This window comes from Alosa pseudoharengus, unplaced genomic scaffold, assembly GCF_046254945.1.
Source record: "Alosa pseudoharengus isolate Yale_2024_CS ecotype anadromous, Long Island Sound unplaced genomic scaffold, YU_APseudo_1.1 YU_APseudo_1.1_scf_23, whole genome shotgun sequence".
Taxonomy (NCBI): Eukaryota; Metazoa; Chordata; class Actinopteri; order Clupeiformes; family Clupeidae; genus Alosa; species Alosa pseudoharengus.
Window position 1 is genome coordinate 24,281,723 of NW_027468685.1, and position 13,391 is coordinate 24,295,113.

At 44.8% G+C, this 13,391-nt stretch overlaps 1 protein-coding gene across 1 annotated transcript in view; it reads left to right on the forward strand.

Moving 5' to 3' along the window:
- Positions 1–8,626, forward strand: part of csmd3b (CUB and Sushi multiple domains 3b) — a 390,727-nt gene extending 382,101 nt beyond the window's left edge. The window contains exons 64-70 of the mRNA XM_076302106.1: positions 894–1,073; positions 3,237–3,302; positions 3,924–4,082; positions 5,302–5,414; positions 5,962–6,049; positions 6,314–6,449; positions 6,562–8,626. Of these exons, the coding sequence (XP_076158221.1) occupies positions 894–1,073; positions 3,237–3,302; positions 3,924–4,082; positions 5,302–5,414; positions 5,962–6,049; positions 6,314–6,449; positions 6,562–6,721 (902 nt within the window). The 3' untranslated portion in view covers positions 6,722–8,626. The remainder of the gene's footprint in view (positions 1–893; positions 1,074–3,236; positions 3,303–3,923; positions 4,083–5,301; positions 5,415–5,961; positions 6,050–6,313; positions 6,450–6,561) is intronic.
- Positions 8,627–13,391: the final 4,765 nt, after the last annotated feature.

Consider the following 13,391-nt stretch of genomic DNA (forward strand, 5'->3'; position numbering starts at 1 on the left):
AAAGAACAAAAAACACTTGATGCAAAGGTGGAGATGAACAACAAACACTCTCTTATTGATTACCTCTATCTCTCTCGCTCTCTCTTTCTCTCTCTCTCTCTCTCCCTCTCTCTTTCTTTCTCTCTCTCTCTCCCTCTCTCTTTCTCTCTACTTCTCCCCTGTCAAATTCAAATTCAAAGAAGCTTTATTAGCATGACTGTTTGGGTACGGTATTGCCAAAGTTAGTGTTACAGATAACACAGTGGAATCACTCTCTCTATATCCCCCTCTCTCTATTTATCTCTCTCTCTCTTTCTCTCTCTCTCTGTCTCTCTCACAAACATACACACACATACACACACAATTTCTCTCTCTCTCGAAGATGACAGAATGAAAAGCCTCTCCTTTGATAAATAAGTGGAGAGTCTGGTGCATGGCCAAACTCAGACTTTGAAACAACCACTAAAAATGGGCAAATCTGAACAGACAGGCTGTGAAGCAAATACAAATACAAGGCAGCCGACCAGCGTTCACTTCATTATTCATGTGGGTGCCAGATAAGCATGAGGTGGTGCTAGATATCTGCTAAAATGAGGCATTTTATTCCCCAGCATTTAGGGTTGTAAATGAGCTTGTAAAATAGCATCTAAGCATATTTTGACAAACCTAAGTTCCATACCTTTGATCTCAACATCAGAGAACAAGGTAAAATACTCTGTTAATCTATTCTATGTCACCTTTAACCACTCTCTCTGTCTCCCTCTCCATCTCTCTCTCTCTCTCTCTTCCTCTCCATCCCCATCTCTCTCCTTCTCCATCTCTCTCTCCCTCTCTCCATCTCTCTCTTTCTCCCTCTCCCTCTCTCCATCTCTCTCTTTCTCTCACATGGTGTTTTCCTCTGTCTGTCCCTACAGCCCACTCCTGTAAGCAGCCAGAGAGTCCCCCGCACGTGTCGGTGGTGGGCATGGACCTGCCGTCGTTCGGCTACACCCTCATCTACTCCTGCCAGCCTGGCTTCTTCCTGTCCGGCGGCTCTGAGCACCGCGCCTGCCGCTCCGACGGCACCTGGAGCGGCAAGATGCCTGTGTGCAGAGGTACATGGACACACACACACACATATCCATAATACTCATACACACACAAACACATTTTTGCATTCTAGTAGTGTACTTTATAGTACTATATCTACTGGGGGGCAGCCGTGGCCTACTGGTTAGCGCTTCGGACTTGTAACCGGAGGGTTGCCGGTTCGAACCCCGACCAGTAGGCACGGCTGAAGTGCCCTTGAGCAAGGCACCTAACCCCTCACTGCTCCCTGAGCGCCGCTGTTGTTGCAGGCAGCTCACTGCGCCGGGATTAGTGTGTGCTTTACCTCACTGTGTTCACTGTGCGCTGAGTGTGTTTCACTAATTCACGGATTGGAATAAATGCCAAGACCAAATTTCCCTCAGAGGATCAAAAGAGTATATACTTATATATATTAAGTATAAGTATACTTATACTTATACTTACTATACTTATTGAAACACATGCCCACTGCTGTCATACTGAGACACATACAGCTAAACCTTTAGATTCCCCATGGAATCCTCCTCCCCCAAATCTAGGGGAAAACTCATGACACACAGCTCAAATTAAACAGAGGAAACTCAAGGGCCTATAATCCAAAACCTAGGTAAATGTTCATAACTCCTAACAATGTTCCTGGTACCTGAGGAAAGTTCCAGTGGCATTAAAGAGCCCTGTGGCGGTAGCGCTAGCAGCCGCTGTGCCTGTCTGGAGCTCCCGCTGCCTCATCCTCTTCTTTTCCATGCCCCTTTATTGAACTCGCCTCTCCTCTCCTCTACCGTACTCTCTTCAACTGACCTCTCCTCTCCTCGCCTCTCCTTTACTCTCTCCTCTCTCCTCTCCTCTCCTCTACCGTACTCTCTTCAACTGACCTCTCCTCTCCTCGCCTCTCCTTTACTCTCTCCTCTCTCCTCTTCTCTCTCCTCTCCTCTCCTCTACCGTACTCTCTTCAACTGACCTCTCCTCTCCTCGCCTCTCCTTTACTCTATCCTCTCTCCTCTTCTCTCTCCTCTCCTCTCCTCTACCGTACTCTCTTCAACTGACCTCTCCTGTCCTCGCCTCTCCTTTACTCTCTCCTCTCTCCTCTCCTCTCCTCTACCGTACTCTCTTCAACTGACCTCTCCTCTCCTCGCCTCTCCTTTACTCTCTCCTCTCTCCTCTTCTCTCTCCTCTCCTCTCCTCTACCGTACTCTCTTCAACTGACCTCTCCTCTCCTCGCCTCTCCTTTACTCTCTCCTCTCTCCTCTCCTCTCCTCTACCGTACTCTCTTCAACTGACCTCTCCTCTCCTCGCCTCTCCTTTACTCTCACCTCTCTCCTCTTCTCTCTCCTCTCCTCTCCTCTACCGTACTCTCTTCAACTGACCTCTCCTCTCCTCGCCTCTCCTTTACTCTATCCTCTCTCCTCTTCTCTCTCCTCTCCTCTCCTCTACCGTACTCTCTTCAACTCTCCTCTCCACACTTCTATCTTACTCTCTTCAACTCTCCTCTCCTCTTCTTTCCTCTCTTCTCCTCTCCTCTCCTCGCCTCGCCTCTCCTCTGTCCTCTCCTCTCCTCTCCTATCCTATCCTCTCCTCTCTCCTCTCTCCTTTCTCCTCTCCTCTCTCCTCTCCTCTCCTCACCTCTCCCCGCGGCCACCTGAAGCACACAGCTGTTAGCCCGGAGCCCGACAGTAGTTAACACAGACACAAACAGATGTGGGCCATGTCCAGACTCCCGGGGACAGCATGCTTTGTTGCGCTCTTGCTGTGTGGGAGAGTCTCTTTTTTATTTCCCTCTCTCTCTCTCTCTCTCTCTCTCTCTCTCTCTCCCGCTCTTCCTTTATTTGTCTCTGTCACCCTCGCTCTTTCTCTCTCTCTCTTTCTCTCTCTTTCTCTCTCTCTCACACTCTCTCACTCTCTTTGAACCATTTCTGTTTACGTGCCCAAACCCCCGACAAACAGGGGGGGAGGCCTTTGTTTGTTCAGTGTGTGACAGTGTGCTTGACACAGCGGCCTTGTCATCCACCCCCACACACAGCCTGGGAGCGGAGCGATAACTCACCAAACAGTGGCCAACATACGCGCCACACACCGCTGATTGTGTGAGGTGTGTGAGGTGAAACCACCAAGAGATGAGTCAGTGTTTTTGATTTGCTTGTCTTTGTGTTTGTGTGTGTTTGTTTGGTTTTTTTTGTGTGTGTGTGTTTCAGCTGGATCCAAGCTGTCTGAGAAGCCTGTGAAACCGGTTCCAGGGACGCCCAGCCCTAAGCTGAATGGTGAGTTAATCGCTGCACTGACTGTGATTGAACGTGCTCCTCCTTCCCCACGCATGTGGCTCCAAGATGGAGTGTGGAGTGGAAGAGATATGGAGTTCCCACTTGGGACACCTGTTGGAGCTCGGGGCAATGGAAATAGAGGACAGCGTCCTTAATGTCCTCTTGGAAACCCATCTCTAGAGGATGGAGTTGATGAGGAGGGGGGGAGGCAGTGATTTGGTTGACACTCACAGGAGGAGGCAGGTTGACCTGGCTTCACATTTCCACTCCCTCTTCTCTCTCTATATCCTCAGTTGTCCTCTTCTCTCCATCATTAGCTCTGGTGTCCTCTCTTGTCCCTTCTCTCCTCCCCTCTCCTCTCCTCTCCTATCCCCTCCTCTTATCCTCAATTGTTCTCTTCTCTCCATCATGAGCTCTGTCGTCCTTTCTCTTGTCCGATAAGGTTTACAATTAGCTAAGGTGATGTGTTTTCAACTTGACTTCTGCACAAATGAACTGACCAAACGTGTGCTCTCTTTCATTGTATTGAAATATAAGCTCTTGTTTTACCTCTCCTCCTCCTCCTCTTCCTCCTCCTCCTCCTCTTCCTCCCCTTTTCCTTCCTCTCTCGTCCTCCTCCAGTCCCAGATGATGTCTTCGCTCCCAACTACATCTGGAAAGGCTCCTATAACTACAAGGGCAAGAAGCAACCAATGACTTTGAGTATCACAAGCTTTAACACAAGCACGGGTAGAGTTAACGTCACGTTAACCAACAGCAACATGGAACTCCTGCTTTCAGGTGCGTCACAGGGATGCTGAAAATGCTTACAAACGCAAGAGTAAGAGCGCTATTATGGAACTATTTCATTATCTCGGAAATTCAATCTCCGTTATGCCATTTAGTTCCTGTGTAAAGAGATAAGAGAGAAAAGGTCTGATAAGAGTTTACAAGAGGGAAAAATATATTTTTTATGTTTTAATTATTATTATTTTATATGTAACTTGTTTATGCTGAGTCATCTCAGAACATTCATTTAAAATCTCTGCAGTGCACAATGTTTTCTTGTTGTGTTTGATGAAAGTTACGCACGCAACAAAGACTCGGCTTGTAATTAATGACTGTCAGACATCACAGATTCTTCTCTATTCGCTCTTGGGGATCCCTCATTTTCTTGACGAAGACTGGTAGCACATAAAAATCCATTGAGCTGGATGTGTTGGCATAAAGCAGGGCATGTTTATTTTCTCTCCCAATCAGCCCCATTACCAGGGCTCTCGTCTGCAGTCGAGGCATCCCGTCCATCTTCAGCGTAATGAAATATTAATGTGGTTTGACATTTTTTTGACATTATTTTCCATCATCGTGCTCGGCCCTCCCTCCCACTCCCCCCCCCCCCCCCCCCATCCCTTTCCAAACACACACTCACACCCCTCACTCTGTTTTTATCCATGACATGTGATTTATACCCTCTAATTAATCTAACCCCCCCCCCCTCCCCACCACCACCACCACCCCCTCGTTAAAATTGGACTGGGGATTGGCCAAGCGTTGCCAATAATTACATGAAAAGGTGAGTGAAGGCGCCATGTGAGCGTGTGTGTGAGGGATGGACCTGTCTGCAGACAGTGGGGAGCTCAGAGCGATGGTGGCGGGCCAAGGCTGTGCCACCACGTATGATGGAGGAGGCGCTGGCACATTCTCCCAAGCGCCGATGGGAACCCGGCTGAAAAGTCATAGACTTCCTTTGGATCCTTTGCCATGTCATGCTGCTAAGTACATCTAAAAGAAGAGTGTGGTCGCTAAATCAGGACCTCCATTTAAAAACATTCGAGGCCATTTTGACTCTGATTTGACAGGATCTGTAATAAACCTCTGTGGCTTTAGAGGTCATTGAGTGTTTTTGGAGTGTTTTCTGTTTCAGTGAGGGTGAAGAAAGGATGAGAAATGAGAAGGGAAGAGAAAGCCTTCACAATTAGCTCTTAGTTACTCCCCTTCTTGCTTTCTCGTTTTGCCACAGGTGTCTACAAGAGCCAGGAAGCGCGTCTGAAGCTTCTTCTGTACGAGGTGAAAACGTCCACTCACACCACGCTAAGCAAGCTCAAAGAGGAGGAGTGGTCCATGGATGGTTTTGTAAGTGCTTTCTGACTGCGTGAGATCTGAGATATTCAAAGAAATCCACAGAGCTCTTCTAGAAACCTCCATCTAAATAGTGAAATCTACCTTGCCTGATGGCAATGTGGAGAAGTCAATGGTATCCTGCAGATATATATAGCCTGTAAAAGCATACCAATAGCCATTCAGTTGTTGCTTTGTGATCATAATGTTCAACTTACTTACTTACTTACACTCATCTGCAATAGTGATATGGGTTTTTCTTGACGGGTTTTATTTATTTTTTTATCATGCAGATTACATCCAATTAAGTTGTGGAGATCTATAATCTTTGGGCTTTTAGATCGGATATCTTCGCATGAGGACCCACCAAAAAAAAAGTCCTCCTCGCCCCGAACTCCTTTTCATGGACCTTTCAAGTCTTTTCATATTCCCCGTAGTGCCTTTGAAGCTGTCTAAATCACTGTCAGAGAGAGAGAGAGTAGCAGGCTAGCAGCTTTCATCTGATCCTCTCTCTCTTGCTCTCTCTCTCTCTCTCTTTCTCTCTCTCTGTATTCCTTTCTAGGTGTCGGCAGAACCTGACGGCGCCACCTACGTCTTTCAAGGCTCCATACAGGGTAAAGATTACGGCCAGTTCGGACTCCAAAGACTGGGTAAAGCATCATTTTGTTTCTGATTTTGCTCTAATCATTTTGCAGACTGAGCCAAAGCACACAACTGTCTCTACTACATGTACACCACACATTCTGAACCTTCCTCAGTACACAAGCCCAGGCACAGTATTTCTTAGAAACCAGAAAACGTACTTGAGTGAGTGCTTCCCAGACTGAATAATGTGTCAAAGAAAAATATGTTTTTTCCAAGAAGCGAGTACACAGACTGAATGGCGGTGTGTGTGCCCTCATCTTCTCCTGCAGGTCTAAACATGTCGGAGAGTAATAACTCGTCCCATCCACCCCTTGGTACAAACAGTAGCTCTGTGGCCATAGCAATCCTTGTGCCTTTTTTCGCCCTGATATTCGCAGGCTTTGGATTCTATCTCTACAAACAGCGGTAAGTGTCTCCAGTGAAGTGTTGCCACAGTGTTTATGACACACATCTTGCTGTGTGAGACTCCATTTTGTTTGCTGTATTCATGCATTCTCTTTAAATATGTTTCCCCAAGGACTACACCCAAGACCCAGTACACAGGCTGCTCAGTTCATGAAAACAACAATGGACAAGCCGCCTTCGAGAATCCCATGTACAACACCAACGCTAAATCCGTAGAGGGCAAAGCAGTCCGATTCGACCCCAACCTCAACACGGTCTGCACAATGGTATAATGAAGTCTGCTCAGTGCAAAAAAACAACAACAAAATGAAACAAACAAACAAACAAGCAGCATCTCTTTTTTAATATATACCAACAGTGGTGCAAAAGGCTTTCGCAGACATGGAGGGATTTTGTGACTAAAGACTGGGAGAGGGTCAAGCAGTCAGTTGTGACCGGCTGCGCTCGTATTTAAAGCACATTCTTCAGGAACCATGATTGACCATGTGCATCTATCTCGGAGGACACTGGGATTTTTTGTTGTTGTTTTTTTTTTTTTTTTTCAACGTCACGTTCTGGAAGACTTGACTTGACCAGAACTCAGAAAAATCTTCACGAGATTCTTGCGTGGAGAGTCCTGCCTCTTATTTGATCCGCACTCCGTGAGTGCTTCTTCACAGTTGACTTGGTCTTTTTGAGTGAAAAGAATCTGTAAATCTTCTTACATATATACGAGGAGCATTCACCACCTATATTTTTGTGCTATATATATTACCGAGTGGGGGTCCAGCCCTGGGAAAGGAAACAGATTCTATACAGAGTTTATAGAAAAAAAAGAGAGAAATAGTTCAAAATATGCTGTTCAAATGACTGAACGCAACACATTATAAATTGTTCATTTCCAGCTGTTGCTTTCTCTTCCTTTAAGCTTTCAAAGGTTTCATTTTTGGGTGTTCGCTTCAGTCTTGAATGCTTCTGCTGGTTCTTTGTTGTTTCTAAACGAGTGTCAATGGTGAGTAGGTGTGTTTGTACGTGAGGATGACCAAGTGGGTGGTTTGTTGGTAATGACCCCTAAGAATTAGAAACGAAGTGATTGAAGCGTGTTTTTTAAACATATCCATTTTTTGTATTGATATGACGTGTTTGTGTAATTTTTTTATTTATATTAATGCTTGCATCCCCATGACAACACATTGGACAACTGTCAGTATTTTGTACCTGAAGTCTGCAGCAAAAAAAATGTTGCCAGAGTGAGCATTATGTCATTGGGCTAATCCCTCACTTGCAGAAATGTCTGTGTGCTCAGCTATACAAAGTATAGCGTCTGTGTGCCATCACCTTCCTCAAATAGCTATATTTAAACATTTTGGAAAATTTGATAAGATAATTTGATAATTTCAATCATTAATCGCTATTATTGTTATTATTATAGAATTTGTATAAAATAAAATGCACTTGGCATTTAAATCTTAGTCTTTTATACAAACCTCAGAACACATCGTTGATGGATAACGCATGCATGTGTCTTATGTACCGTGGCAACAATGTGATCATAATTATCCTGTAAATAAGGGAGATGAAACAGTATCCTATGTCAGTCTAACTTGGCCATGGCATTAAGCATACCCTCAAAGGTTTAGAGGTGCAGCTCCTTGCTGCAGCAAGGATCCACTTCCCACAGTTATAGGGAGACGGATAGGTAATGACCACACATGAGTTTTGCATGAACAGTCAGTCCCCATCTCTGTATATTGGCCATTGCCAAGCCTCGAATGAAGGAGCTGGGATGCTTCTCCTTCAACTTAGCAGGCAGACTTTTACTCGTGGGGAGGCCTCAACGACCACACAGCTGTCATGGTGTACACTTATCATACGTTCAAATCTCTCACACCAGATGACGGTCACTTTATAGGGCGAGTCCCAGTCGGACTTGGAGCAGGCTGGCGCCGCGTTTTCAGGCCCTCGAGCTGTGAGATTCATTACAGTGCCTTTTAACGTTCCACTCACTGCGTGTTCTGCAGACGACGGGGATTCACAGGCACATTTGTAGGGAGGGAAGGGGTTAAGACTCCCCTTGCTCTGTAGTGTCTGCAGACTTTAGGAGACGATCCTGACTTGTCCTTGTTCAGTGTCCATGCCCTTCCCCATTCAGTTCACCCAAGAGAAGAATAGCAAGGTAATTGCGATTGTGATTGAGATTTCCCCCCCCCCCCCTAGAACAATCGAATCTCCCCTACAGAAACCCCCCCCCAACACCCCTCACTCACACACACACACACACACACACACACACACACACACACATACACATACACACACACACACACACACACACACACACACACACACACACACACACACACCATTATCACCCTCACCTGATTTGCTTTTGGCTCTTTTGCTCTTTCGCTCTTTACATTCATTTTTCTTCAAATAGGTAAATACATTTTGTTCAAAAAGAGGCTGTTTTTTACACAGTGCCTACCAAAAAAAAAATGACAAGGAAAAAAATATCCTATATGTGTGTCCCAGGTCTGCTGCTTTCTCATTTAGGCCTAACTGCTTCATATTGTGAAAATGACTTCATTTCCAGGTCGCTTCAAGAGACCTAGTGGCTCAAATGCTTTGTGTCGCATCACAGAGCCCCTCTCAAGAATCACCCCCACCTCTTTTTTTATTATTTGTCGCTCCAACATCCAATCTCTTTTTTGCCACTTATAAATGACTGCAATAAAAAGAAAAAAATACCCATACAGTTCTAGGAATGGACTCTTTCAAGCAGACTACTCTTTGCCATACAGCTGGGTACTCCTCCGATGTTAATGCATTCAGAAAAATAAGTATATATAAAAAACATGAAAATGGAACAAAAAAAGTTTTTTGTAAAGAAATATATTTTTATGAACAAATTATTTGTAAAATGTATGAATCTATTATGTAAATTTTCAATGCAATGTAAGATTAAAAAAGGCTAATTGCTTTTGTAATGTGTGGCTCCTCTTTGTAATTTTTGTTGTGTTTTATATAAATGAAAAGAGAATATGAAACTGTTGCTGTGATATTGACTATTACCACCACTGTTTCCTGTCCCCATTGTGTGGTAAGTTGCACAGTTGTATATATCTGTTATTTGTATGTTATTTACTGTTTTGAAATCGGTGGATGTTTTGTCTTGGCGGAGTATTTACTTTTAACTTTTTTGTTACCTTTGACAAAACTCACAAAAGTACAAAGTGCATACATCCTTTCAGTTTATTTGCTCCGAGCTCAAACAGAATCCTGACCTTGACATTACCATTGCTGTAACTGAGACAGCGGAGTGGGTTGAGCAGTGGAGTAGTGGAACAGGTTGCATATAGCGTGCAAGAACATGCCTGGAGGAGACAGAACACAGACATCACTGAGATGAAAGGTAGACGGGATCTGACAGTTCCCAACGATGCTATTGGTTTTCTATGCAATCATCAGCTCATGCTGGAGTATTTAGACTTGTCACAATACACCAGTGTCATGCAGCCTTCCTGCAGGCCAAGTGCATGTCGCTTGTTATTGATACATGTGAAGAAAAGGATTGATCCAGCCTTGAAACCTCAGATCATACATTATCTCTTGTGTATACACTGACTGACGGTTGCTCCATCAAGAAAACATCACAAATCTATTGCTCTTTAGAAAAGATCTCTGCCATTTTGTACCCCAGTAGAATTTGCCAATTTAACATACAGTGGTTGCTGATGACATTCTTTGCAAAACTATGGGAGAAAAAAAAAAACACAGAAAATGTGTCAGGGTCTGTGGCTGGAGTCTGTTTGATAAAATCCACATGCCCTCATCATGGTACAGTAATGAGATTCCTCTGCTGGTTGTCTCAGGGTGACAGCTCCTCACAGTACACTCTTTATATCATGACCGTGTGAGGACATTCACCTCAGTCTCTAACGACACTCACTCTGTGAACAAAAACGCCAGTGCAAGCAGCAGTCCTCATCATAAGGGCAAGTCTGTCAACGACTGTCAGAATATGTCAAAGAAGTATTGATACAACGTCCCCAAGCCATGGACCAAAAAAACAATATCCACTCAGAACATGTGATACATCAAGCTGGCCCTAATATAAATAATTGTCTCTTTCCACTTGTGTTCCAAGTGACTCGAACTGAATCGATTCCCAAAGCCCTAAGCCATTGAGCAAACATTATTACTGCCAATCTATTGCTTGGTCATTTGTGTAATGTGGTGTGGTGGCATCTGCCTGACACTGCTGTCTATATGTGTGATGCATGTGCAAATGTGGAGATGGCAGGCAAGCGGGCTGTTGGGGCAAGCCCCAGCCCCAAGGATATCCCAGCAGGATGTCTCCCATTCTCTCTGTTTCTGCCACGGCGTTAATTACCGCGCCCGAGGCTTTGAGCGATAATCCCCATGGCCTCTTCGTCCGACCGTGACAGCTGCGATTGATCCATCATTCATACAGTGACATTTGAGCTTTTCTCGTTAATGATCTCGCCGAGCGACCGGAGGCGAACACAGGCGAGCACTCAAAGAATCAACAGCAGAGGAGGGGGGGAGGAAAGGTCTCCCACATCAGGTGGCACTGCTCTCCAGGAAGACTTGATTAATGTAACAAGTCCACACAGCTGAGAGGGACGTGAGGGACCGATTCATTCTGCTACATTCCACAGCTGAGTTTTGTTGCGTGCAGCCATTTTGAATCTGACAAATTAACACCTCATACTTGTAGCCTACACTTGAGTTATAGCATAGGCCTACTTACCATCTCCAGTGATATGCATCATTTATCCAACATGAGTTAATGATGAATCTGTCTGATTATCAATGACATGCTTCACTTACCTGACAGAATTATAAATAATTGGCCATCGTTACATTAAATACTTTAGATGCACAGCATTTATTATGACATCCAGACAGGTAAACATATATGAAATAGCTATCTTATGTTTTTTTTGCCAGCTAGAGGCAACATGGTGGGCTGGGCTCTCATTCCACAGACTGTATGTGGAGCCTCTGAAACTGCATGACATGCAGTAAAGCTGTATGCATCTTCAGACATCAACTAACATGCTCAGAAAAACACTGTATCTCTGTGAAATACCGCTAGGGTGGACAGCTTGCTGCTTTTTCTCATGCATATTTTATGCAGGCCTCTGCAGACGTCTGAGGCTTCAATTCCTGGCATTAAAAATACAAAAGCACATAGGAGGAACAAGGCATTCAGATGTACATCGGCAAAATGTAGATTCTCTGTCACTATAGAAAGGTGAAAAGTGGAAAAAGAAATATAAGACATGAGCCATATGTGTGAGACATGAATGTTAGCTCCTCTTAAGTGAGAGGACCACAGAGAGCGGATAGATTCAGGAAGATCTAAGAAAGTTATTTGTGTCTGGGGAATTGAAAAAGACTTCAGAAAAACATTGTTTACATTCTAGCAGCGTCAGCTTTGTTTTCATAAACACTGCTACCACAAAAGGAATCCAAACTGTCACTTACCAATAGCCTATATACACTAGGCATATTTTCTGGTTCATGAAGAGGCATGTGTTTCACTCAAAAGCATACTGTATGTTACCTTAGTGAGTAAAAGTAAAGTCAGGTCCCATAATGTAGTATAATGTAGGCCCAAAACTCCCCTAGTGTCAACAAGTCTGTTGCTCGGAACACACACAAATGGGTCTCGCTCTGTAAAGACCACCAGAGACAGAAGTAAAGAGGATGCCAAAATGAGACTGTGTGAGGAGTTATTTCCTTGGAGAATGTTGTAGCTCTGCAAAAAGGATATGACAGCATATATATTCCCCGGGTTGTGTGAAAAATTGTTGAAAATATGTATGTGTAATAAAGGAGAATATATTTTGCCTTTCACAACAATATTACAACAACAAGATCTTCTCAGAAGAAAAAACATGTTGGGAAATGAGTGTGGAACTCAGAGCAGTTTTCTCCAATAGCAATGTGTCTGCAGTCATCCCCTGGGGTCAGCATCAAGGCCTCTCAAGAAGCATGATGCGTATAGTTCAAGAGATGAACATTCCTTGGACACTTCATAAGGATTTCCTCATAAGTCATCTTGGGTTCATAGATCTTAGTCCTACAAGTATCTTGCCTATTAATATGAACATGTGTGCTCAACACAGAGGTGGAGAAATAAGTGGCCTGCTGTGTTGCTCGTATGAAGTGTCTCACGTGAGGACCACATGATGAACAATGCTTGACCATGTCCAAGAGCCAACATTGCAGGGCCGCGTTTGATGGCCAGCAGAGTGGGATGTGGGGGGGGGGGGGGGTGAAAGAATGGAAGAAAAAGATCACAGACATGTGAAATCAGGTGTCATAGCGTAAGCCGACTCCCCTGCCCGTCCTTTCATCTCTGAAAATGCACTTCAGCACTGGACAGCTCCAAGGAGAGCGCCGATATGGACAGATGGAGTCTTTCCGCCTGCTCTTCCTCACGTCTCTCGATTCCACCCCATTCTACACAGAATCCAAGATCAAGGCCGGCAGTAATCGGGCTGTTTGGCCACCGTGAACTCGGAGCAGACGCCGCCGAGTCTTGTTGCAAATCTAGCGGATGTGTTTTCGGGAAATGAAACGCCATGGGAACTAGATGGAGACGTAGCGCTGGTGAAGTTGAGTTATCCTGAGGGGGATAGGCCACAGTGAATGAATTGGAGATGGGCTTAGCAACAGGGTGTCAGCAAGTCATGGCATTGGTTGGAGACACAAAAACCACATGCAAGGTGAGTGTGCAAGGTCACTCACAGTCAAGACAGTGTCTTGAAGACACACACGGCTGGTGCTATACGCTCATGTGTCTCATGTCGTTTTGCCTCATTTCTACTTTTCCCAATCAGCATGTTTCACGTGAAGCGAGCTAACAATAGGCCATGATTGCACAGTGCTGCGGCGTAACAGTGGCATCTGTGAGTTACACTGTGCCGG